Below are 27,032 nucleotides of genomic sequence, written 5' to 3'. Positions count from 1 at the left end.
TCTCCTCCCTTGCATTGGATAGGTGGTCACCTCCATGTTTGGAGGCAGCTGCCTGTCTAGCTAGGATTGTGCTCTTAAGAGTTTTTTCTGGTCTGACATACGTTATGGAAAGAAAAAAATAATAATTTCTTACAGGGGTTCACCAAGCTGTGAATGATGGGGGTCTTCTTGGAAGCTATCTGGGTCTTTAGGTGGGAAAGCAAGAGAAGTAATGCCACCAATTATGAGGTCACCTGGTTGAAAGTACCTGTGAAGAATAGGGAGAGGATCAGTGACAGTGCATTTTGCTATTTGAGTCTTGCATGTCGCGAGAGGCAGCATCAGCAGTAAAGGCACTAATACCACCATTCTAAGTCTAATTCTCAGTTCAGACCATATGCCTGGTTTCTGCTGCATGATTCTGAGGAGCCTTGATGGATATACTAGCCTGATCTGAATGGCCATTCAGTCATCCCTCTCAGTGCACATTCTGCTCTGCAGCCTGGAAGATCAATCTGAAAATAGCAGAAAACTCTCTGATAGAAACGTCTCTAGCCTCTGGCTCCAGATCTGAAGAGTACAGCATATATTTGCACTATGCATCCCCTCTCAGTCCTTAGCTTTGCTAGTGAGAACTGGGTCTCCAGATGGGCTTCAACAACAAGAAGAACTGATGACAGTCATTTTGATAATTATAGGGGGCGAGAAAACCTCAATATTCAAATGTTGTTTTCAGTGGCATGCCAAGCTGGAATGAGCCACTGTGAAAGAAGTGAATCCAACAATGAGAAAAGGATTCAGAGGTGAAGGGAAGGGAGAACAGGGAAATGCTGTTATCTGGCAAACATTATTTGCATAGATATATAGATCAGCATTGAGCTGACTTGGTGAAAAGAAAATCCGATGTTTTAAAGAACAATATTGTTTAGGAACCTCGAATGTAAGGTCAATGAATCAAGGTAAGCTGGAGGTGGTCAAACATGAGATGGCAGGATTGAACATCGACATCTTGGGAATCAGAGAACTAAAATGGGCTGACATGGGCAAATTTTATTCAGGTGACCATGATATCTACTACTGTGGGCAAGAATGCCTTAGAAGAAATGCAGTAGCACTCATAGTCAGTAAAAGGGTGGGAAAAGCAGTACTGGGGTACAATCTCAAAAATGATAGAATGATCTCAGTACGAATCCAAGGCAAACTGTTCAACATCACAGTAATTCAAGTCTATGCCCCAACCACTGAGGCTGAAGAAGCTGAGGTTGATCAGTTCTATCAAGACCTACAACTAGGGATGTACGAAAGTCACTTACCTGGTCCCGCATCTTGCTTTGCGGTGGGGGGGAGGCACTTCAGTTCTCCCCCCAAAGTTCAGGCTGGGGGGGGGGGAGGCACCCCGCCTCACCGTCCGCGAAAGAAAAAAGTGAATTAAAAAACAACAACACACACACGTGATAGGCTACGTAACGATGTACGTAGCCTATCATGGCTAGATTTCCAAAGTCAGCTGTGATAGGCTACGTGAATAGTTATGTAGCCTATCATGGTTGTGTGTTTGTTTGTTTTTTACATTCACTTTGTAATGGTGGCGGTGGCAGCCGGTCGGAAGACCGGCCGCCGCCCCTGCCCCCGCCAAAACGCCGCTGAACCGCCGCCGGGACCGGCCACCGAGAGGGTGGCGGGGGGGTGGTGGAGAATTTCACCGCCAATTTTGGGGGGCCAAATGCGTTGGCATTAGGCCTCCCCGAGATTCGTGTAGAAATTCTCTGCTATCCCTACCTACAACACCTTCTAGAACTAACACCAAAAAAAGATGTACTCTTCATCATAGGGGATTGGAATGCTAAAGTAGGAAGTCAAGAAATCACCGGGATAACAGGCAAGCATGGCCTTGGTGTACAAAATGAAGCAGGACAAAGGCTAATAGAGTTTTGCCAAGAGAACACGCTAATCATAGCAAATACTATTTTCCAACAGCACAAGAGGTGACTCTACACATGGACATCACCTGATGGTCAATATCAAAATCAGATTGATTATGTCCTTTGCAGCCAAAGATGGAGAAGCTCTATACAGTCAGTCAAAACAAGACCTGGAGCTGACTGTGGCTCAGATCATGAGCTTCTTGTTGCAAACTTTTGGCTTAAATTGAAAAACATAGGGAAAACCACTAAACCATTCAGGTATGACTTAAATCATATCCCTTATGAATATACCGTGGAGGTGAGGAATAGATTTAAGGCTTTAGACCTGATAGACAGAGTGCCTTAGGAACTATGGACGGAGGTCCGTAACATTGTTCAGGAGGCAGCAATTGAATCCATCCCAAAGAAAAAGAAATGCAAGGAAGCAAAGTGGCTGTCTGATGAGGCTTTACAAGTAGCTGAGGAAAGAAGGGAAACGGAAAGCAAGGGAGGAGGGGAAGATATATTCAGTTGAATGCAGAGTTCCAGAGAATAGCAAGGAGAGACAAGAAGGCCTTCTTAAATGAACAATGCAAAGAAATCGAGGAAACAACAGAATGGGAAAGACTAGAGATCCCTTCAAGAAAATCCGAGATCTCAAGGGAACTATTTGTGCAAAGATGGGCATGATAAAGGACAAAGAAGGCAGGGACCTAACAGAAGCTGATGAGATTAAGAGAGGTGGAAAGAATACACAGAAGAACTATACAGGAAAGATCTGAATGTCCCTGATAGCCATGATAGTGCGGTCCCTGAACTTGAGCCGGACATCCTAGAGAGTGTAGTCAAGTGGACCTTAGGAAGCATTACTAACAACAAAGCTAGTGGAGATGACAGTCTTCCAGCTGAGCTATTTAAAATCCTAAAAGATGATGCTGTTCAAGTGCTGCACTCAATATGCCAACAAATTTGGAACACTCCACAGTGGCCACAAGATTGGAAAACGTCAGTTTATATTCCAATTCCAAAGAAGGGCAATGCTTGTTGAGGGTGAAAATGAAGAGTGCAAAAGCTGGTTTGAAACTCAACATTAAAAAAACTAAGATTATGGCATCTGACCTCATCACTTCCTGGCATATGGAAGGGGAAGAAATGGAAGGAGTGACAGATTTTATTTTCTTGGGCTGGAAGATCACCACAGATGGTGACTGTAGCCATGAAATTAAAAGACGCTTGCTCCTTGGGAGGAAAGCTATGGCCAACCTAGACAGCATAATAAGAATCAGAGACATCACCTTGCCAACAAAGGTCTGTCTAATCAAAGCTATGGTTTTCCCAGTAGTAATGTATGGCTGTGAGAGCTGGACTATAAGGAAGGCTGAGCGCCAAAGAAGTGATGCTTTCGAATTGTGGTGCTGGAGAAGACGAGTCTTACGAGTCCCTGGACTGCAAGGAGGTCAAATCAGTCACTCCAAAAGGAAATCAACCCTGAGTGCTCATTGGAAGGACAGATACTGAAGCTGTAGCTCAAATATTTGGGCCACCTAGTGCAAAGAGAAGACTCCCTGGAAAAGACCCTGATGCTGGGAAACATTGAAGGCAAAAGGAGAAGGGGACGGCAGAGGATGAGATGGCTAGATAGCATCATCGATGCAATGAATATGGACTTGAGAACACTCCGGGAGAGAGTGGAGGACAGGAAGGCCTGGTGTGTCCATGGGGTCATGAAGAGTCAGACAAGACTGAACGACTGAACAACAACTATTGAGCAGACTGTTCTCATGGGAAAATTTCACCTCAAAATTGGGCAGGGATGCCATTTCAGGGGGAACATTCCCTGGAGCACAAACATTCCACTGGAAGCAGTTTGGGGTGTGTGTGTGTGAAAAATGTATTTTTTTTCTTTTTTTAAAAAAGCTCCAAGAATGGTGAAGCTCTTCTTACTACTAATCACTAGCTAACAGTCTCCAAATTCTCCCTCCAGAATGCCACAAATACGCTGTCTCTCCAGGATATTCTTGGGGAGCTGAGGGAATGGAGGCCACCACACACACACACTCACACACACACACACACAGTGACTTAGCCTAGCCACAGGATGCCTTATGCCAATGGCAAGGCCTGCAAATTTATCACAGGTTGGTTTTTTTTTCCCCACCATCCCCTGAACAGTTGCCAATATTTACCCTTCCCCTTTGCCCTTTGCCACTCGCAAATGGGTGAGTGAACTGGGCATTTTAGGGAGGCAGAGGGAATTTCATTCAAGCCTGATATAGACCTTGCATGTGAAGCATACATTTCCTACCCACAATCAAATTACAGTGAAGACGGAAAGTCAGCCTTGTTTGTGGTTTGAACATTTATGGATCAGCTTGTACAATGCAAGAGCCCTGGGCTGTATACATGGTACTGAAAGAAGGTACAGCGGATGCTGGGAGATTCGTGATTGATTCCAGACCCAGCCCATGACATTTTGTTGCCTAAGGCCAAGGCCAAGATGGCACCCATCCCACTCCACATCCAGAGGCTGGCCAGGCTATCAGTTGCCAATGGGTCAATGCCCTCCACCACATTTAAGGGCAGTAGCTGACTTTCGGGTTGTCAGGGCAGGCTGGGTGGCTCAATACCTCCTTGCTCTCTCCCAGCATCTGACCCGGTTCACTCTCTCTACCTAATACTAGGGATAGACTTGTTTGATTTTAATTTGTGAGCGGAGATGGGCCAAAGAAGATGCAGACAACAAGCTTGGGTTGAACATTGGGCCACATTTATTGAAATACCTGCAAAGGGGTAACTAGGACGGGCATCTAACTGTGTCAGCGGCTAGCTGGCACTTCATGGGCGAAAACACATCCAGCCTGAGGGGTGGCGGTGATCTCTCCATCCCTCCGGACTGCTCCTTCTGGGGGAGGTAGACCTTCCAGTGTCACCCCTGACCCGGTGCCGCACAACACCTGGGTGAGTGAGTAGGGTTGGTCTCCCAGGCAACCCTTATCCCCCCGCCGAGCCGCACAACCCATTTGGGGGGCCTCAGGCATCACCAGTCACCATAAGGTGCCTCTGCATGCACACCATCCCTACTCCCTTTCCTGTTTTGCCCGTCCTAGCCTCCAAGTGGAGTGTGACCTATGATATAGACCGTATTCCCCTACAGGACACACCCAACCCGCATAACAGTGTGATGTAGGCAAAAAAGACCCACAATCCTAGGCCAATCAAACTGTGAACCAAAACATTCCTACATGGCTCCCGAAGGGGGAACCGGCAAGAAACCCACACTGCTTAGGGGAGGGTGGGAGGGAGCTGCATCTAGCCAGAGAGCTGAGATAGGGAGGGGGGCCGGGTTTAAGGCAGCTCAGCCTGCCCCTCCCTGCCTGGTGGTGAGACTGGGGTGCACCAATCAGAGGCCCTATGTCTTGTCACCCCACCCGCCCGCAATGCCCCCCCCTTTCAGCCAGACAAGCTGGATCTGGGTTAGGGCATATCTCCATCCTGTCCTGTCCCCACATGCACCATGGAAGCTGTGTATCTTCTTGTGCATGTTTACCATGTATGTGATATAGAAAAGGGACTTGATTGGTCTCATCTGTCTGCTACAGATCTTTTACAATTTAATAGCTGAATGATGCTTTCCAGAAATGATTCAACAGCTCTGATTCAATCGAGAAACAAATGTTTGAGTAACAAATTAACAAATCCATCAGCAGCGACAGGAGAGAGGAAAGGAGACATTTCTCTCTGTCCTTCCCCCATCTCCTCTCCTCTCTTATATGGAATCTTGCCCCTGGTTTCCTATCAATACCACCATCTTTACACAAAATAGACAAGTATTTTTCAAAATTTCAACATCACGCTGAAATGATGTTTCATTTCGTCACTGAAACTGTTATTTTCTATGTGTATGTGCTGATGTCCTCCATGTGCATTTAATTTCATGTATTATATTCCTATACCACCCCACAGCAGAAGCTCTCCGGGCAGTTCACAAAAATTAAAAACAATTAAAATGCATTATATAAAATATAAAACCATTAACATAATAACATAGCACAAAGAACACAAATGACAACAACATAGATCTAAAACAAGAACAATCATCCAAAGACAATCAAGAGATTCATTCTACACTGCCAAATGCCTGAGAGAAGCGGGCAGTTTTAACCTGGCACCAAAAATGTGACAATGTTGGTGCCGGGCAGGCCTCATCAGAGATATTATTCCATAAATGGGGAACCACCCCCGAGAAGGCCCTCTCACTTGTTGCCTCCCTCCGAGCCTTCCTTGGAGGAGGTTCCCAGAGGAGGGCCTTAGATGCAGAGCATAGTGTGCAGGTCAGTTCATGCCGGGAGAGGTGTTCTGTCAGGTCCTGAGCCATGTAGGTCTCTAAAGGTCAAAAGCGGGACTTTGAATTGGGCTCGGAAGCATATAGGCAGCATTATCAGTCTTATATGTTCAGACCTTCTGGTCCCTGTTATCAGTCTGGCTGCCACATTTTGCACCAGCTGCAGCTTCTGAACAATCTTCAAAGGCAGCCCCACATAGAGTGCATTGCAGTAAACTATCTTAGGGGTTACCAGGGCATAGACAACTGAAGCCAGGTTAACCTTGTCCAGATATCCTTGTCAAGTAGCTGGCCCAACAACTGAAGAAGGCATTCCATGCCACAGAGGCTACTTGAGCCTCAAGTGACAAAGATGGCTCCAGGAGGACCCCCCAAGCTATGACCCTGCTCCTTCAGGGGGAGTGCAACCCCATCCAGAACAGGTTGAGCACCCTCCATCTGGTCAGGAGAACCACCCACTAACAGCATCTCAGTCTTGAGAAAAACAAGTCTAGAGTATGCCCTGCTACATGTGTTGGGCTGATGACAAGTTGAACAGTCCCATGGTTGTCATGGAGACCAGGAAATCCTGAGCCACCCCTGACAAGGTGCCCTCAGCATGAATGTTGAGCTGTCCAACAACCATGAGTCTTGGGGGTCTCAACAATGCACCCAAGTCCACCTCTGTCAGCTCAGCTAGGGACTCTGTTGAGCAGCAGCATGGTCAGTTCACCAACAGGATCTCCAATCTGTTCATTGGCCCAACACAAGGTGCAAACAGTCCAGACTAGTAATCACATGGACAGGGAGCCTGCAGAGGAAGATGGAACTCTTATAGACCACAGCAACCGCCCTTCCCCAGCCCTTGAGCCTACTCTGGTGGGCGGGGTCGTATGTTATGACGTATCATTTGTTATGTCATATCATTTCCTTCAGGAGTATCTTCAGGAATATCTCTGTTTCCTCTCCTTGGTCTATGTCCAGTAGGTTTCTGCATCTGAATTTGTATAAAGCACGGCTACACAACAATTTTGAATCTACAGGCACATTTTACATTTTGAAATGTGCCCGTGGGCACTGCCAAACATTGCTGTCGGGGTTGGTGCATCTTTCTCTTCCTCCTCCTCCCACTCCTCAATATTTTCTTGCATCTCTCCCCCCCACTACCCCCTTCTACCCCCCTGCAACTCCTGCTGTGTTCAGTTTATCTTTCGATCTGGTGGACCATGGTGGAGGAAAGGAAAAGCCAGTGGTGACAGTGTGGCAGTAGCAGGGGGCAGGAAGGAAGGAAAGGCCACAGTAGTGTACATGGTGGTGCCAGGACGGAGGACAGGTGAGGTCTTAGGTGGATAAAATACTGCAGCTGCATGAGGGGGAGGGGGAGGAAGGGTCTGGGGCAGCAGCAGTGGGGGTGGGGAGGAAAGGCCATGGTGGTAGCTGTGTCAGGAGGGAAGGGTCTATCTATCCAGAGCTGTGGTGTGCACATGGCAGATCAATGCACTGTGCTTTTACAAATGGGAATTTGTTGTTGTTGTTGTTCAGTCGTTCAGTCGTGTCCGACTCTTCGTGACCCCATGGACCATAGCACGCCAGGCCTTCCTGTCCTGCGCTCTCTCCCGGAGCGTGCTCAAGTTCATATTCATTGCATCCGTGATGCTATCTAGCCATCTCATCCTCTGCCGTCCCCTTCTCCTTTTGCCTTCAGTCTTTCCCAGCATCAGGGTCTTTTCCAGGGAGTTTTCTCTTCGCATTAGGTGGCCAAAATATTGGAGCTTCAGCTTCATTATCTGTCCTTCCAATGAGCACTCAGGGTTGATTTCCTTTAGGATGGACTGATTTGGCCTCCTTGCAGTCCAGGGGACTCGTAAGAGTCTTCTCCAGCACCACAATTCGAAAGCATCAATTCTTCGGCGCTCAGCCTTCCTTATAGTCCAGCTCTCACAGCCATAAATGGGAAAATTTGCTCAAAGTCAAACTCATGTTCAAAGCATGGGAAGCCTGTAATGCAACATGGTTAGCCCATGTTTCATATATTTTTGTTCATGGAATCTAAGATCTGGTTTGGAATTTCTGGCTGTATACCCCTGGTAAACTCGGTTCGGTTGGAAAGCTCAAGAAATGGAGCATTCTCGGTCATCGGCTCACACAGATGAAGAACACCCTTGTGACTGACATTTGTGTGATCCCTTCAGTACGGGCCTTTAAGAGGGCCTTGGATACGTTTATTTTTATTGCTGCCTTTCCTTGAGGGAATTGATGGCTGTGTGATTCTATGCAGTTTTCATAAACATCTGCTACTGTAGATAGAAAGCTGGACAGTCAGAAAGATATGTGACATTCCTTTTTCAATTAACACAATATAATTTGTCCTAAAAAAAATCATGGCCTATTAATTCTCACGTGCACTGATTGAACTGTGCCTATATGATTTAATATTAATGTTGCATATTACGGGTTTATCAACTGGAGATTTCATACAATGCTCTATGATGCACATTCTGCTAATAATGAAGTGGCCCTGTGTCATTTCCTTTGAAACTGCATTTGGTACTTCGAACTAAAATTGCTCATCCCAGCACTAATTTGGGAAAGTTCAGAAGGAAAACACATACTGAGTTTCCCAGATTCAATTTGCAATGTCTCCAGTGAAAAGGATACAGAAGTATATTACAGGTCAGACCCCTGTCTGAGACCTTGGACTGTGCCAATAGGATAGGACAGAACTGTACTAGATGGACAGTGGTAACACAGATAACATATTTTCAAATGTTGTAAACCAGAATTTTCTGAGAATTTCCTTCAGTACAACTACACCCAAAGAACCCCAAACCTGAACTTTAATCAGAAAAAGTGTTTAAGATATTGAAAATGTGAACAAGATGTTAAAATGAGAAATGATGAAAAGGGGATTATTCATTCATTCATTTATTGAAAAATAATAGGCAAATTTTATGAAGGCAATCCTCAACCTTACCCCAAATTTGTTTATTCAGTGATTTTCCCCCTCATTAACTCTTCTCTGGTGTTTAACTGCGGTCTTAGGACAATGAGGTAACATTTTGGGGAAAATATGCAACCAAGCAAACCAGCAGTAGAAGCTAAGATGGAAAAAATCTCCACAGCTACCATGTCTTTCCCCTTGGAGCTGAGGTAGGTGGGAACAAAGGATAACCAAACACTGCAAAAGACCAACATGCTGAACGTGATAAACTTGGCTTCGTTGAAGCTATCAGGCAACTTCCTGGCAAAGAAAGCCACAGTGAAACTGACAATGGCCAGAAAGCCCATATAGCCCAGGACACAGTAAAACATATTGGCAGACCCTTCATTACATCCCAGTACAATTTCTCCAACCACTGAATGCATGTTGGCATCTGGGAATGGGGGAGAGATGGCCAGCCATACAATGCAAAGACATGCTTGAATAAAGGAGCAGGAAAGAACAATGGAGTTGGCCAGTCTTTTCCCCACCCATTTCCTGACCTTGGAGCCTGGCCTTGTGGCCATGAAAGCCAGAACCACAGTGACGGTTTTTGCCAGCACACAAGACACAGCCACTGAGAAGATGATGCCAAAACTAATTTGTTGGAGAAGGCATATTATCTTTCCTGGTGGAACGATGAAGAGAAATGTGCAAAGGAAACATAGCAGGAGGGAGATGAGAAGAGTGTAGGTGAGGTCCCGGTTGTTGGCTTTGACAATGGGAGTGTTGTGGTGTTTCAAAAATGTTCCTAGCACCAGAACTGTGAAGAAAGAAAAGGAAAGAGCCAAAACAGCTAAACTGATCCCCAACGGTTCTTCATAGGACAGGAAGGTTGCTATTTTGGAAACACATGAATCCTGGTCTTTGTTTGGATATTGATCTTCTGGACATTGATCACAGTCATCCATATCTGAAAATGAAAAGAGTTATTTTCAGTTTCCCAAGCTTGTTTTTATTTTTCTTCTCATACAGATTGCCCAATACTGAACACTTGAATGATTTTAGGGGATTATGAAGGCAGTACAATCCGAATGGGTTTCGAATCTCAACTTTAAGTCCTGTTGTCTATAGGGATGGTGTGGGTGCCTTTTTCAGTCTGGGAGTCCAGCGGACAGCCTGCACCCCTCAAACCTTTCTCACCAATCCCCTGCCACTACCTGACGCCCCCCCTGCACTTACCGAGCCACCAACGCTTACGTGGGCTCCATCCCCCTGTGCACAATCACCATGTTGCAAAAAAAAAAATGGCAATCGCAAAAATGCACACATAGACTTATATGTAAAATGGTGCCATGAATCCCCCACATATGCAAAATTACAGGCATAAATAGACCATGTATGCAACACGGCAACATGTCAATCGCCAGGCAGTAGGACGGGGCCTGGGTAACTGTGGGAAGCTTGGTGAGTGGGTGTGGGGCTCAAGCACAGGTCTGGAAGTGTGTGAGTGGCAGCAGGGGCTGGGTGGGTTGCCTGGAGAACCCAGACCGGGGGGGGGGGGGATCCATATCTGAAATAGATAGGGATTGTCTACTATTATTATTTTTTATTTTATTGTTTTTATTGTTTTTGTTACTTCTAGATAGTAGTCCTGATTTGTGTGTGTGTATACACACACACACACACACACGTACATGCGTGTGTGTGTGTGTGTGTGTGTGTGTCTATGCATACAACTGGATTTCTGCATCCCTACTGGGATTCTGCATCCCTTGCTTCCCAGAAGAACATCAAGCCAAGGGGGAGACCAACCCAGCTAACAGTATTTTGAGGGCTGCAGGCTTCCTGCCTTAGACTCACACAGAGTTTGTTAACTTAAATGGAGAAAAGAAGGAAATGGCATTCTAGGTTCCTCAGATGTTTATATGCTCAGGATATTCTGTCACGATGTCACTAATGCCTGTTTATTATTTAAGGAGTTATTGTTGAAATAATTGTTTACAAGTTATTTGATAACTTTTATCCCTGTCCCATGTTTCCAAAATACAGTTTCACCCTGACCCATCTGCCTAGATCTTGATATTAATAGATGGCAGTTTTAGACAGACTGTACTTGTGTAATCTCGAGTTTTGTTCATCTAAGTCTGTGGACAGATGCTATTCATCACCACTGAAAAATCTAAAGTGCTACAGATAGGGTCATTCTTTGGGGTGGGGTGGGGGCAAAATCTGGATCCTGCATACAAACCCTGTAGTCTGTCTTCCACTTGGATGGCTACACAGATCTAGCATGCATCTTCCTCAGGTTCATAAGGTAATTCTGCACATTACAGCTCTTACCATTCTGGCTTGACATTTTTCCTTTGGGACATGGGAGGCAATCATAACAGCAAATCTGCTTCCCTTCCTGCTTTTGCCTGAAGTAACCAGGGTGGCAGCTTTCCGTACAGACAGACAGAGGCAATGCCTAGTTCATAAACAGAAAATAAATAGACTATGAGCATTGAGAACATATGTATGGAAAATTGTAGAAATGGTGGATAAACAGTTAAGAAAATTGGCTGCTGACACTGCAAATCATGAAGTAATGCAGCTCTCCAGCAAATAATTCTACATTTATAATGAAACTTGACATATACGTCTCTGCTCAGAAATAAGCCCTATTTATTTATTACATTGATATCCCACCTTCCTTTCCTCTTGCAAGGAACCCAGGGATGCTTACATTGTCCTCCTCCTCTCCATTTTATCCTCACCACACACCCAGTGAGGCAGATTAGTCCGAAAGACAGTGACTAGTCCAGTCACCAGTGGGCTTCATGACCAAGTCAAGACTAGAACCTGGTCCCCAGAGTCCCAGTTGAACAATCTAACCGATACACCATAGTGGCTCTCAATCAGATATACTCTGGGGTAAATTCATTTGCAAACTCCAAGAATCAGTGCCATTGAACACTGTGGGCTTTCTTTGAAATATATATATATATATCAGACTGTACTGTGACTAACAATAATGTACCTTTATATTTCCATAGGATTTTTTGGATTCACATCAACATCCTGCTGGATGCTGAGGGGCATATTGTATAATGGCTCAGCTATCCCTGCTTTGTGAGATTTTAAATTGCTATCTTGCTTTCCCACTTGCTTGCATCAGAGTCAGTTAGAGTCTTGGTGGTCAGACTGGTAACTTAATGCAGGCTGCGGCAGAAAAAAAGGATATAGGTTTCCCAGCTGTTTATATTTTCAGGCTATACTGTCAGGATGTTGCTAACATTGGTTCATTGATCAATTCTTCAATAATTATTTACAACTTATTTGATAACCTTTCTCCCTCTCCTATGTCTCCCTTCCAATGTTATATATAATACCAAAAATATGGAATTCAGCATGTCAAAGTGCTTAGCACTTTCAATGGAATCTCACTTTGGACATCAAACCAGAAATTCATTTGAAATTGGAATGATCCCCCAATTACCTGCAGTCAGAATCCTACCTGATTAAAGCCGCCATGCCATGTGATGGCATTATCATTAATGGTCAACATCTTGTCTGCAAACACCTGGGGATCCAGCTTTCCAACTTTCACTTGATGAAAGGATTGGTTTGGGAATGTGACCCAGTTTGTGATATCAAACTCAGCTACCAATTTCCCATGCTGGTCAAAAGAAATTTCATCCCCAGCACTGTTGTTAAACACTACTCTTTTCAGAAAGGGGTGGAGCTGGGTATCAAAGGAAAACACAAAGGTTTGCAAATAGATACCATGGATAATGTATTTAACCATCTTAACCTGAGTGAGACCATGTAGCCCAGTACCTCTTACATAAATGGCAGCAACTCCTGAAGGTCTTATGTGTTGGTCTCTCCCACACCTGCTAATGTTTAGTTTAATGAAATGAATGGATGTACATGCCATCCTTCATCAAAATTTGATTCCAGGATGGTCCACAATGCTACAATGAATAAAAAAATACTTCCCCAATATAAACATAAAACACAGAGTTTAAAATAGCAAAGAACAAAAAGATCAGGTATACCAACTGAACATTACATTAAGCACACAGTGTGCAGCTGACTCATCTCTTTCTTTTTACTCTAATGTACGTGTGCATGACCCAAATTTGGATTGGGACCACAGTGCAGCCAGAGGGGAGGATTAGGCATCCCTGGTTACTGTTCGCTCCCCCCCCCCATTTAAGAGTTAAAGAAACGGGTTAAAATGGGGGTCATGATGGGATGGGATGGAATTGTTTTAAATCATTGTTCCCCATATTGAATTAAGTGTGAATGAATGGACAGGATGGACACTAATATTGCAGTTGTGACAGTATGTCTTGTGCCCACCTTTTCATGCAACAAATCCTGGCTAGGTAACACAAAACACCAGAAACAATGAGAACTTCAGTTGGTAGCAAATCAGGTTTCATGGATGAGCTTCTTCGCTCTCACAGCTATGGATGTCATGGTTGTCGAACTGGGGCTCAAAGCCTGGCAAGAAATCGCCAGCTTGACTCACTGAACACCAGTCCGCAAATCCCTTTGCTTGCCCGGCTCATCACGCGCTGAGCTGGGCAAGGGCGCGGCGGCCCACTTCCTCAATGAGCCACCGTTTTGTGCAGAAATGGCAGCTCATCCTTGTTCTAAACATCCATCTGCAACAATGGCAGCCGTAAAGGGGTCAATTGTGCAAGGTACAGGTGTAAATGGACCATTTACGCCTGTAATTTTGTGTAAATGACTGCTTTACGGCTGCCATTTGTGATGGATGTTTATGAACAAGGACGAATTGCAATTTTTCTGCAAAACGGCTGTTTGGTGAGAAAGCGGGCAGCCGTGCACTGCTCACCAGATGCTTGCAGGCTACCCAGCTCAGCATGTGGTGCAGTTAACAGGGGCAGTGAGCCAGTGGGGGCCAGCAAGTGGTATCTGACCTGAACACCAGTGCATTTCCCCTCCCCAACTCACTGCAAACGCTTAATGGATGCAGCTTTCCCGAAATCATATAGCTGAAGGCAAATAGGTAGAGGCTCAATGTTTAATTCAAAGATCTATCTAAAGTTAATAACTATAACTGTACATCTTGGTGTCCCCATTGCAATCTCTATGGCTCAGAATACAGGGCAAAGGGCTTGAATGATTCCTGGTGTAAACCAACCCAGGCAACCTAAGACAATGGTTCTAGAATGAAACCTAGGTTAATCCACACATGCAGATAATTAGTCCAAACTTGAGACCTTGGTTGGTATCTCCATGCTACATGGGTCAAGGCCTATTAAATCCAAGAGTCATCACATAAGTTCAAGAGTATGTCCAAAGTAACACTACACACACACACACACAGCCACAGAGAGAGAGAGAGAGAGAGAGAGAGAGAGAGAGAGAGGTACAACCATAGTTTCCGCTTTGACATCTCCATGCTACGTGGGTCAAGGCACAGAAAAATCCAAGAGTCAAGATCAATCCAAGGCAGCAGGCACTCTGGGCTATCGAAGATAAATAATCCACCATGAAGAAAAATTCAGGGTCTTTGAAAACTATACAAATCCCTTCCATGGCAGGTTCTTAATGCTTCACAGATCAAACAGACTATTCAGATGAAACAGACTAAACTCCTGGTGAGAAGTATTTATCACAGCCCAGATGGAGGGAAGTCACAAACATGAAGGGTTACAGGCAATATACTATGGACAATGAACTGTGGAATTTAAAGTTGATATCCCTAGAAAAGGGCCCTAGCCTGGGCATCAGCATAAAAACAAGGGTGGGGCTGCAATAACACATCTCCTAATGATCTACGTGACAGGGGAACTTAGCCCACAAATGAAGCCTACTCCAAACTGTAGAGCCCACTGGGCCCCAACAAGGAACTACATTGCCCATGGAATTGCACAAGATTTCCATTCAGAGAGTGTACCTTCCTTGAACGTCTCAGACCCCCAAAACAGTTTGTTTTTTTTTTTAAAAAGCAGACATACATTTAACAACAACAACAACAACAACAACAACACAATTTTGGTGAGCTGCTGTTTCATTCCTCATATCTTGAAATGAAGTGTGTTCCTCTCCAAGTTCTAGAGCCTTTTTCTCATGTTTACTGTTTCATCCCCCACTGAAAGTAATGTTATTAGGGAGATCCAGATTATGATGGGAGTTTAGGAAGAGAGTTACTTACCACTTAAATGTGTAATTGTTAGGAGTCTTTTATATGCATTGCCTTACCTAATTCCTTAAAAAAGAAGGACTTCTTACTTAGTGGCCAAGAGTTTTTTCTCAGTGGCCAATGAAATGAACTAATCATATATTCATATATATATATATATATATATATATATATATATGTATGTATGTGTATATATATATATATATATATATATATATAAAATTCAAAGTCAGGGGTTAGTTGGTCATCCCTTTTTGACTGCCTTCCCACAGACCACATCTGACATCTCATGAAAAAGACTTCTTTGGAATGTTCTTGACATGCAGCTTCCATGAATAACAACAGTTTTCATTATAATTCAAAGTTGGGAGTTAATATCCATAAAGCTTTTTTATTTATTTGAGAACTGTTTATTTGAGAACATTATTATTTTCTATAATAATGTACTTTCAGTTTTATTTTTAATATCAATAAATGTCAAGTACAAATTAAACAAACATAATTACTTGCAAATTGGAGCAAAATGAAATATGAACATCAAAAATTCTCTGTACACCTTTATAAACACAGGTGCAGTCTAAAGTACAATGATATATTAGTAGCATACAACCTGTAAAGAAGGGATTAACAGAAACGTACACTTAAAAGCAGCCCAGTCAAGGTTTAGTCATGGCTCAGAAAGGAAGTCTCTAGCTGTTAAAGTAAACAAAATAACATTCATATAGTCCATACAGTACTAACATGCCTAGAGGTCAAACGCTTACTGGTAACAGTAACCAGCAGGCAATCCACAAGTCTCAGCATGCCTCATGCCACCATGCTCATTCTACCCCTCCTGCCCCAAGAGAAGAAGCTTTGCACCTGCACCAGGATGCTGCCATGCCTGCCTCCAAAAGCCTACATAGGGATGGTGCAGGCAACCGATTCAGCCCAGGAATCTGGCAGACCGCTTCTGAACACGCCCCTGAGCCCCGCTTGCCGAGGCCCTGCCCCTACTTGCCCCCTGCCTGCACTCAGTGAATGGCCTGCACACACCCCATTGCCCTCATCGAGGTTTGCGGTTGCCATTTTTGGAGAAAGAAAATGGAGATTGCAAAAATGAACAAAGTTGTGAACGCATGAAAATGCGCATTTTTGCCAATGTGTATATTTGTGTATGTGCAAAAATGTGCATTTTCTGAAAAACGCACATTTTGGCACACACACAGTAATGTGTAGGGATGGGCGGATTCCCTACCTACTGTTCCGGGGAGGAATCCACCCTGGGGTTCGGAGGCGATCTGTCCCTTCCCTCAGAATCCTCTCCAGCTGGCTCCACCCCGCACCGATTCCACGAAGCCAACTGGCGGGTCCACAGAGTCGTGTGCAACATTGTCACTGATCATTGTCTGATTGTATACCCTAATGGTGAGCAGTGCTACAAGGTCTCCTACATGGAGAGTCATGGCGACCCTTTGGTCACCCTTTGTTGCTCTTTCATGATGAGGCTGGATAGGGCCCTGGCATGCTGCATGTTGCAGCCAGGCAAACCAAGTTGGCAATGGTCAAACCTCACCTATCTTCTGCCATGGGCAAGTGTACATTGCCATGAATCATGTGTGCTCATTGGCAAACCTCAAGACTCAAGCCATCAGTGGATGAAAACATGGAGGTTACAGTGGCCACCCTGGAGTTTGCACCAAGAACATTGTATTTAAGGATGTTTTGTAAAGATAAAAGATGTAACACTTTGAATGTTTCATTAAATGCAGTTAGGGTAGTTAAACCTTTCACTAGAATTTATTTTTCTCTTTGAACTGTGCAATGGATGGGGGGAGTGCAACCCTGCTGGTTCCTTTGGTCCTCTCCGCAGCTTTTGATACCATCAACCATGGTGTCCTTCTGGATCATTTATCTGGATTGGGCTTGGGAGGCACAGTTTCAAAGTGGTTCTGGTCCCTTCTGGGGGAGTGCTCTCAGAAGGTGGTGATGGGGGTCTTCTGTTCTACCCCATGGCTGTTAGGCTGTGGGGTGCCACAAGGATCTATCTTGTCAGCCATGCTTTTTAACTTCTACATGAAACTGGTGGAGGAAGTCATCAGGATATCTGGGTTGAAATGTCATCAATATGAGCCTGATACTCAGCTCTACCTCTCATTTTCATCTGCACACCCCAGGGAAGCTGTGGAACCTTTGGACCAGTGTCTGGAGGCTGTTTTGGGATGGATGAGGGTGAACAAGCTGAAGCTTAATTCAGACAAGATGGAGGTAGTGCGGATTAGGAAACCAACTACTTCAGATGGAAGTTCACAACTGGTCTTAGTGGAGGTTGCAGTCCCCCTGAATTATTATTATTATTATTATTATTATTATTATTATTATTATTATTAAATTTATTAATCGCCCATCTGGCTGGTCACCCAGCCACTCTGGGCAATGTACAACATACAATAAAAACAGTTTAAAACAATAAAATTCTACAATAAAAACATTTTCTAAAACACCCTAACCCACCCCAAATGCCTGCCTGAACAACAGTGTTTTTAATGCACGACGGAAGCTCATTAAAGAGGGGGCATGATGGAGTTCCCTAGGGAGGGAGTTCCACAGAGTGGGGGCCACCACAGAAAAGGCCCTCTCCCTCGTCCCCACCAGTCTAGCTGTCCTGGCTGATGGGACAGAGAGAAGGCCATCCGAGGCTGATCTTGTTAAGCGGCCTGTCTGGTGCTGCTGGAGGCGCTCCTTAAGATAGGCTGGGCCGGAACCATATAGGGTTTTAAAGGTCAAAACCAACACCTTGAATTTGGCCCGGAAAACAACTGGTAACCAGTGCAACTCCTTCAGCACTGGAGTGATGTGATCTCGCCGGCGGCTGCCTTTAATCAGGTGAGCCGCCGCGTTCTGTACCAGCTGCAGTTTCCAAACCGTCTTGAAGTGTAACCCCACGTAGAGCACATTACAGTAGTCTAAACAAGAGGAGACCAGGGCATGTACTACCGATGGGAGCAGATGGTCGGGAAGGAAGGGGCGCAGCCGCCGTATCAGATGGAGTTGATACAGCGCTGTCCGGCTCACAGCTGACACCTGAGCCTCCATGGACAGCTGGGAGTCCAAAATGACCCCCAGGCTGCAGACCTGGTGTTTCAAGGGTAGCCGTACCCCATTCAACACCAGGTCAACATCCCCCAGCCTCCTCTTATCTCCCACCAAAAGTACCTCGGTCTTGTCAGGGTTCAGATTCAGCCTATTCCTCCCCATCCAGCCACTCACCATCTCCAGACATTTGGACAGGGATTCTATGGCCAACCTTGGTGAAGATTTAAACGAGAGGTAGAGCTGCGTGTCATCCACATATTGATGACACTGCACCCCAAACCTCCTGATGATAGCCCCCAGCGGCTTCACATAGATGTTAAATAGCATCAGGGAGAGGATGGAACCCTGTGGCACCCCACAAGTAAGTGGCCATGGGTCCGAAACCTCCTCTCCCAGTGCTACCCTCTGGTACCTGCCAGAAGGAAGGACCGGAACCACCGCAATACGGTGTCCCCAATGCCCAACCCCTCCAGGTGGTCCAGGAGGATACCGTAGTCAACGGTATCGAAAGCTGCTGAGAGGTCGAGGAGAACAAGGAAGGAGCATTCACCCCTATCCAGAGCCCTCCTCATATCATCTACCAAGGCGACCAAGGCCGTTTCTGTCCCATGCCCAGGCCTGAAGCCTGACTGAAATGGGTCTAGATAATCACTTTCTTCCAAGTGTGCCTTCAACTGCACCGCCACCACCCGCTCAATCACCTTGCCCAAAAATGGCAGATTTGAGACTGGGCGAAAGTTGTTCAAAACTTGAGGATCCAAGGAGGGCTTCTTTAAGAGCAGTCTTATCACTGCCTCCTTGAGGGCTGATGGCATCACTCCCTCCTCAAGGGAGGCATTCACCACCGCCTTGATCCCCTCACCCAGTCTCTCTCTGCAGCTCATAATGAGCCAAGATGGGCAAGGATCAAGTAAGCAGGTGGTCGGCCGTACCGATGAAAGCACCTTGTCCACTTCATCAGGAGGAAGAAGCTTGAACCGATCCCACAAAACCGGTTTGCCACAGGCCGCCTCTTCCTCACTAACTGTATCCACAGCGTGCAGAGTAACACACCTAATCTGATCAATTTTATGTGCAAAGTGCCTTGCCAAGGCCTCACAGGAGGCCTTAGAATGCTCCAGTGGTTCCGGAGCCACAGGACCGACCAGGCTCCGGACCACTTGGAACAGCCTCCTGGGACAGCACTCTGCAGATGCGATGGAGGCAGCATAATATTCCTTTTTTGCTGCCTTCACCACCACGTGATAGGCTGAAGATATAGCTCTAGCCCATGTCTGATCGTCTTTGGAGCGAGACTTCCGCCACCGGCGCTCTAGCCGTCTCACCTCCTGTTTCAGAGCTCGTAACCGTGGATTGAACCATGGTGCAGTCCGAGCCCTGTTCAGGGGGAGAGGGCGTTTCAGAGCCACCTGATCTAATGCCCCAGTGATTGCGGCATTCCAGCCGCCCACCAGGGTCTCGACCGAGTGGCCGTTGGCATGCCCCAGAGAATCCCCAACCGCATTCAGGAATCCATTTGGATCCATAAGATGCCTGGAGCGGACCATTTTAATGAGTCCTCCACCCCTGCGGAGGGGTTGTGGAACCGAGAAGTCCAACATCACCAGATAGTGATCTGACCATGACAAGGGGGTGGTGGATATACCCCCGACTTCCAGATCACTCCCCACTTCTCTAGAAACAAACACAAAGTCTAGTGCATGACCGGCTACATGGGTGGGCCCAGTTAGAATATGGTGCAGCTCCCAGGAGGCCATGGTCTCCATGAAGTCCCGAGGTGCTCCTGTGAGGATGGCCTCCGAATGTACGTTGAAGTCCCCCAACACCATTAAGTTAGGGGACTGTACACGCACATCAGAGACCACCTCAAGCACCTCGGCCAGGGAGTCAGTCGTGCAGCGGGGTGGACGGTACATGAGCAGAATCCCCAGACTGCCCTTCGGGCCCAACCTCCAGTACATGCACTCAGCACCCTTGGTCTCCCGGAGAGGCAGTCTGGTGAAGACCAAGTGCATAGTCTGAGAGTCCTCCTGGACTCTGAGCTAACCAGGGAAGCCCAGGTGGCTGCAGTGTCCATGAGTGCATTTTTTTTTTACCAACTTAGGCTGGTACCCCAGCTGCAGCCCTATCTCGAGGGGACAGCCTTGCCTCAGTTATCCACATACTAGTGATGTCCAGGCTGGACTACAGCAATGTGCTGAACATGGGGCTGTCTTTGGAGATGGTTCAGAAACTTCAGCTGGTGCAGAATGCGTCTGCCCCAGTATTGGTGGGAGTGAAGTGATATGATCACATAATGCTTATACTGAGCCAGGCTTTTAAGAAGGCATTGAAAACATATTATTTTACCATGGCCTTCTCTTGATATGCTTGTTGTTCTTGCTGTGTTTGCTCTTGTTGTTGGCTTTATTGACAGCTTTTATTGTTGCTTTTATTGCTATTTTATTGCCCTTCTGTTTTTTCACTTTTAATATTTTAACTGTTTCTGTGTATTTCATTGCGGTGAGCCACCTTGGGAGGGCTTCTGTTCTGCCCTGAAAGGCAACTAAGACTTTTTAAAAAACAAACAAGCAAACAAACAAACAAATAAATTTGCAGGTAACCAACTTGTCCTGCAATATTATTGAGAACAACTCTTCTCTAAATGCACTACTTACATATGTCTTATAATTTGACTAAGTTTGCATACAGTTATGATGTAATTACATGTCTTTCCCAGGTCTTTTTTTTTTCATTCTGCACTAAGGGGAAATATTAACCAGCTGTACTGTATTTTTGTAGCCCTATATTAATGAAAAGCATACACCTTTACACAGGAAAGGAGGAGAAGCCCCCACAATACATTGCACATAGGAAATTGCCTAACACTAAGTTAGACCAGTGGTTCATCTAGACCAGTAATGTCAACATTGACTGGCAGCACCTCTCCAGGGTTTCAGGCAGGAATTATTCCAGTGCCACCTGGAGATGCCAAGTTCCAGACCTAGGACCTAGCAAAGCATGTGCATTACTACTGAGCAATGGCCCCTCCTCTTCATGGCCTATCCCATCAGGGCATGTGATGTGGCCACCTTGCTGAAACTAAGCAGGTCTTGTCAGGGTCAGGATGGGAGACCACATTGGAACCCCATGAATGTAATAAATACTAAAAATACAACAACAACAACAACAACAACAACAACAGCAACAATGCTTTTAGAGATGTGAAAAACCAAGAAATGAAGACATCTATTCCTTACCCTTACCTGTCAAGTTGGGTTGTACACACACACACATGCACACACACAAATATTAATAGAAGTTTAGATGTAATTTTGATAGAAACTCTCATTCAGAAGAAATGGATGTGATGAAAGTGAAAAATGATCTACTTCAGGAACAGTTGTATTTGAACATAAATGGGGCTGTTCACACATCACGCTCATGGTGGGTGGCAAGTTACTCTGAGTAGGTGGCTATGCAAACAACCTACTGTGCCCCCATCAGACAATCAGGCAAACAAGCTACACAGAATAGTTTATTTCACTCCCCTCACCCCTGCTGCTCCTCCTCCTGCCCAGCTGGGCAGGTATCCCAGCTTGCTTTGCAGTGGGAATAGAGATCACTTGAGGGGGGAGCAGAGAGGCAGCAGCATTTTTGGCTGCTCTTGCTAAGCAGCTCTGTAGGCAATCTCTGTAACCCACACTGGCACGACAGACAACCCACCAACCCACTATAGGTAAAATAACACTTACTGCAGAGTGTGGGTTCTGAAGGTGGCATAATTGGGGCAATTAACCCATCATGGGTGGGAAAAATCACACACACACACAACACACTAGCCCATCATGGGCAGCTCAGGCCGCTTACCCACCATGGCTTTGTGTTACGTCTAAACCCAGCCAATATGTGGATTCTGGATTCAAATTGTGTTATTGGTATGGATGCCCACCAGCCATTCCCCAAGCCTCCAGAATTCCTTTGCTGGTCATCTCACTTGAAATGACAATTTCAAGACGCTGGCATTGTTCCTTGAGTGGTCAGGCAATTGGAGTAGGAACCATGTCTTGGTGATGGATCATGTGCTTTGCATGGCAAAAGTCCCAGGTCACCTCTCCAAACAAAATAGTTCTCAGATAGCAGGGAAAGTCCTCTCTCTACCTCCTTCCCAGACAGCCACTGCCAAACTAGATAGCCCTCGGCTAAATGGAGCAATGGCCTGGACTTAAATGATTTAGCTTAGCATATTGAAATCACCAAAGTGCAAAACAGAAACGTTATTGGGTTGTTGTTTTCAACTCTGTGCAGGCTGCTGTTAATTTGCTTTCCATTTTTGTACAAAGGCCTAGTTTCTTCTCAGATTAACTTTTATTTACTGGATTTTAGAACAATCAGTCAGGGTTCTATGGGTAAGGATGGACGAAAGTCCCTTACCTGGTCCCGCAGCTTCCTTCGTGCTGGGGGGAGGTGCTTCAGTTCTCCCCCTGAAGTACTTGGTGGGGGGGAGGCGCCCTGCCCCTCCCGGCTGAAATTCAGGCCGGGGGGGAGGCGCCCCATTCCTCACTGCCAAAATTCAGGATGGGGGGGAGCGCCCCGTCTCCCCGGCCGTGAAATAAAAAAAGTAAATTTAAAAAAAAAACACGTGATAGGCTACATAACGATTTACGTAGCCTATCACGGCTAGATTTTCAAAGTCAGCCATGATAGGCTACGTAAATCTTTACGTAGCCTATCACGGGTGACTTTGGGGGGGAAAAAAGCGCGTATGCAAATGGCGGCACCCATGGGCGCCGCCATTTGCATTCCTTGTTTGGGCAGGGGTAGTCTACGTAAAGATTTACGTAGACAACGGCGAAAATAAAGGCCACGCAAATATCGTTGCCCTTATTTTCGCTGTAGTCTACGTAAATCTTTATGTAGACTACCCCTGCCCAAATAAGGAATGCAAATGGCGGCACCCATGGGCGCTGCCATTTGCCTACGTGCTTTTTTTTTTCAAAGTCACCCGTGTTAGGTTACGTAAAGATTTACGTAGCCTATCATGGCTGACTTTGAAAATCTAGCCATGATAGGCTACGTAAATCGTTACGTAGCCTATCACGTGTGTGGTTTGTTTGTTTTTTACTTTGTAATGTTGGTGGCGGCAGCCGGTTGGAAGACAGGCCGCCGCCCCCGCCCCCACCGAAATGCCGCTGAAATGCCGCCAAAATGCTGCCAGGACCCGCCGCTGAGAGGGACATTCGAAGGAGGTAAGCCCCATCCCGGGGGGGGGGCGGGGGGCGGAGAATTTCACCACCAATTTCAGGGGGCCGAATGCGTTGGCATTAGGAGTGACCGAAAGTCACTTACCTGGCCTCGCAGCTTGCTTCGCGGTGGGGGGGAGGCGCTTCGCTGCTCCCCCCGAAGTTCAGGCCGGGGGGGGAGGCTTCCCGCCTCGCCCGGCCGAAATTCAGGCCGGGGGGGAGGCTTCCCGCCTCGCCCAGCAAACATTCAGGCCAGGGAGGAGGCGCCTCACCTCGCCCGGCCGCGAAATAAAAAGTAACAAAACAAACAAAATGCCCCCGTGATAGGCTACGTGACGATTTACGTAGCCTATCACGGCTGACTTTGCAAATCTAGCCATGATAGGCTACGTTAATCGTCATGTAGCCTATCACGGGGGTGGTTTTTTTTTTTTTTACTTTACTTGGAATGGCGGCGGCGGCAGCCGATCGAAAGACCGGCTGCCGCCCCCGCCCCTGTTAAAGCCCTGCCGAACCGCTGCTGTGACCCGCCACTGGGAGCGACATTCGGGAAAGGTAAGTCCCATCCCGGGGGGGGGACGGGGGGCAGAGAATTTCTCCCTGAAACTACTTCGGGGGGTCGAATACATTGGCACTCGGCCCCCCGAAGTTTCGGCGAGAAATTCTCCCCCATCCCTAGTTGGCATTCGGCCTCCCGGAGATTCGTGGAGAAATTCTCCACCATCCCTAGGAATGACAGATGTGCAATGGACACCAGAAAGAGCTGAGATGGAAATGCTCTCCTAGTCCTACCCTTATGTCATCAGGTTGTCATATGCACTTCCTTATTCTTGCATCCCAGAATTCAGATACAGAAAGAATTCAGGGAATAGTTGCTCCATGACATTTCATAAACATTAATATATTTGTAGATGGTGGAGACAGGGAGAAGTATGAGAAAGTGAGGTCCTGAAATGTTGGTAAAGAATATATATATATATATATATATATATATATATATATATATATACACACACACACACACACACACACACATATATATACACACACACACATGGACCCATAACTCAACTTAGCATTTATATAGTCAATCTAGTTAAATAGTCCCATATTTGCCTGCTGAGGGCTTTACCTGCCATGGCTGTTGATCTTGGAGATTCGGTCTCCATTCAGTCATCGTTGCTCTGTGTTTGTGTTGGCCTGACTGAATGGCATGTAAAGCATGTGCTACTGCATAAACTGCATTATATATATTGTAGCTATGGCCTGTCATGCTCATTTCAAAGGAAATCCCAGGAAGACTCTCCAGCTTCTCCTCCCCCGTACAGGTGCCATCAGCTTTCTCATTATCAAATGGATTTGGAAATACGCAGTCAAATGCCTGTTCCCAGAAGTCCTTGAGAAAACCATCTTCTTTTGCTAAGAAATGTTTTCTAGCTTTAAGAAAAGTTCTGAATCCCAGTACTTCACTTGAGTGGATGGCAAAGGACAGAGCACCATGCATATCTTGAATATCCCAACTCCTTTGATAAAAGAATGATGCAAGCCCCATCTGGGCTATCATGATCCACACTTTACCTTTAGGCTGCATCAACACCATTTCCATTTTGGGCAAATGTAGCAACAACCTCAAATGTAAAATATAGCTTTCATAGACTACCACTGCATTGGCATTGCTCTTCATACAGACATGATATATTTCAGTCAGCCAGTTCAGATCATCAACAAGGCTGCTGAGATAAACAGTCTTGATTCTTTCTAAGAAGGCAACACAGATGTCATGGAGAGGAAACATCGAAATCATCATCCGCAGAAACCTTTCCCCATCGCTTTCTTTAACAAGGATCCCAACCCAAGTCCACCTGAAGTACAGAAGTAGCTGAATAATCCCCTTGTATTGGTAAACTTCATTTGGGACCATTTGGTAGAAGGACAGGGTTTCACTTTGATCATCCATCTCGGGAGGAGAGCCGTATGTTAACTGTAGAAATGGAAATGGCATGGGAGGTTGGGAAAGAGAAATAAAGAAACATTTGCAAAATGTACTGCATGTGTGCTGATATGTTGTATAAATTGTAATGGTTGCTTGCAAAAAGGGATGGACATATCACCCTGCACCTGCCCCGCTCACCGCTCACCGGAGTGCTGTCACTTACCCTCCCCTATTTGGCTTCCTGGACAAGCTGCTGGTTCGTAGGGACCAGCAAGTGGTGCACAGCTGCCTGACCCCTCAGTGAGCCACCATTTTGCATAAATGTCATGGCTCTTTGTTCTTCATAAAAAGTCTTTTATGCCAATTATTGCCCCAAAGCTCCCATTTACACAAGATTATAGGCATGAACAGTGTATTCGCACCTGTAATGTCATGTAGAACACCTTTTCTGGCCACAATCTATACAACATTCACTTTCTGGAAATGACCAAGCCATGATTGTTGCACAAAATGGTGGCTTGGGGAAGGAGCGGGTTTGTTGCTAGACGCGTGCAGACCATGTGGTGCTTGCGGATGGGTCCACGGAGTGCTGTGTGGTCCATGAATGGGGGTCGAGGGCTGAGTGGGAGGAAGTCCATCAGATTCCACCCCCTGTTTAAGGCACCCACAACATCCCTACCATTAACCCATGGAAACTGTCTTGCTGTCAGTAATCTAAATTCTGAAATGACACTTACTGCTTCAGGATTTGCATATATATAGAACTTCATATAGGAAATCCCTGCAAAGGTTTTAACAAACTGACTGCTTTATATATACGTCACTGACAAATGTAAATTAAATATAAATATATCCCAACCATATGATTCTGTATCTCCCTATCATAAAGATCTGAAAAGACAAGTAAACCATGAATGACTTAATTAAAGTTCCATGCCACACTGACCCATCCTACCTGTGGAACTTTGTAGAGGCCCAAGATATCTGCCATGTCAAGGGAGGTTTGAGAGTAAAGAGCTCCGATGACTGAGATCAGGTTGTTCTGAATGCCACACTTGTAGTTTGGGAGAAAAGTGGAGAAAAGTTCCATTGTGGCATGATATGTCCAACTTGCACCATATCTATCATAAATGCTGAAGCCCAGTGTGATATTAGGTAAGATCTGGGGGGTTTCATTGATCTCCTTCACAGCATATATTAAAGCCAAGACATGCTGGTAGTTGTTCACCATTATACTACCAAAAAAACAAACAAAAATCATTTGTTGTATTACAAACAAATTCTACACAGAGCAAAATAATTGCCAAAGAGTTGTTTCCCACCAACAGCATCTGGTTTAGAAGACAACCCTTGTTACAACCTAGACATGCCATCTGATTAAATAAATGTTTGACTTTTTAAAGATATACATAAGAGGATATGGTGAGCAGGATGTGTGATGTAATTTGACAGCTAAAAGCCAGGGCTGCAGACTTCAGCTGGTTTCGTTGGGCAGTGTTTGTGTGTATGGAA

At 45.7% G+C, this 27,032-nt stretch overlaps 1 protein-coding gene across 1 annotated transcript; it reads right to left on the bottom strand.

Annotated features, from left to right (window-relative positions):
• Window positions 1–9,118: 9,118 nt before the first annotated feature.
• On the bottom strand, window positions 9,119–26,751 carry LOC146341812 (vomeronasal type-2 receptor 26-like). The gene is made up of 4 exons (XM_084807699.1): window positions 26,476–26,751; window positions 12,624–12,851; window positions 11,468–11,594; window positions 9,119–10,097 (listed from the first exon to the last, which is right to left on the bottom strand). Exons 1-4 carry the CDS (start codon window positions 26,749–26,751, stop codon window positions 9,190–9,192), a joined length of 1,539 nt encoding a protein of 512 aa, XP_084663825.1. The 3' UTR covers window positions 9,119–9,189.
• Window positions 26,752–27,032: the final 281 nt, after the last annotated feature.

This window comes from Heloderma suspectum, chromosome 6 (genome assembly GCF_057233095.1).
Source record: "Heloderma suspectum isolate Gila_16-S chromosome 6, 16-S_ref, whole genome shotgun sequence".
In the NCBI taxonomy this organism is placed as follows: domain Eukaryota; kingdom Metazoa; phylum Chordata; class Lepidosauria; order Squamata; family Helodermatidae; genus Heloderma; species Heloderma suspectum.
This window is presented reverse-complemented; position numbering and strand designations above follow the sequence as displayed.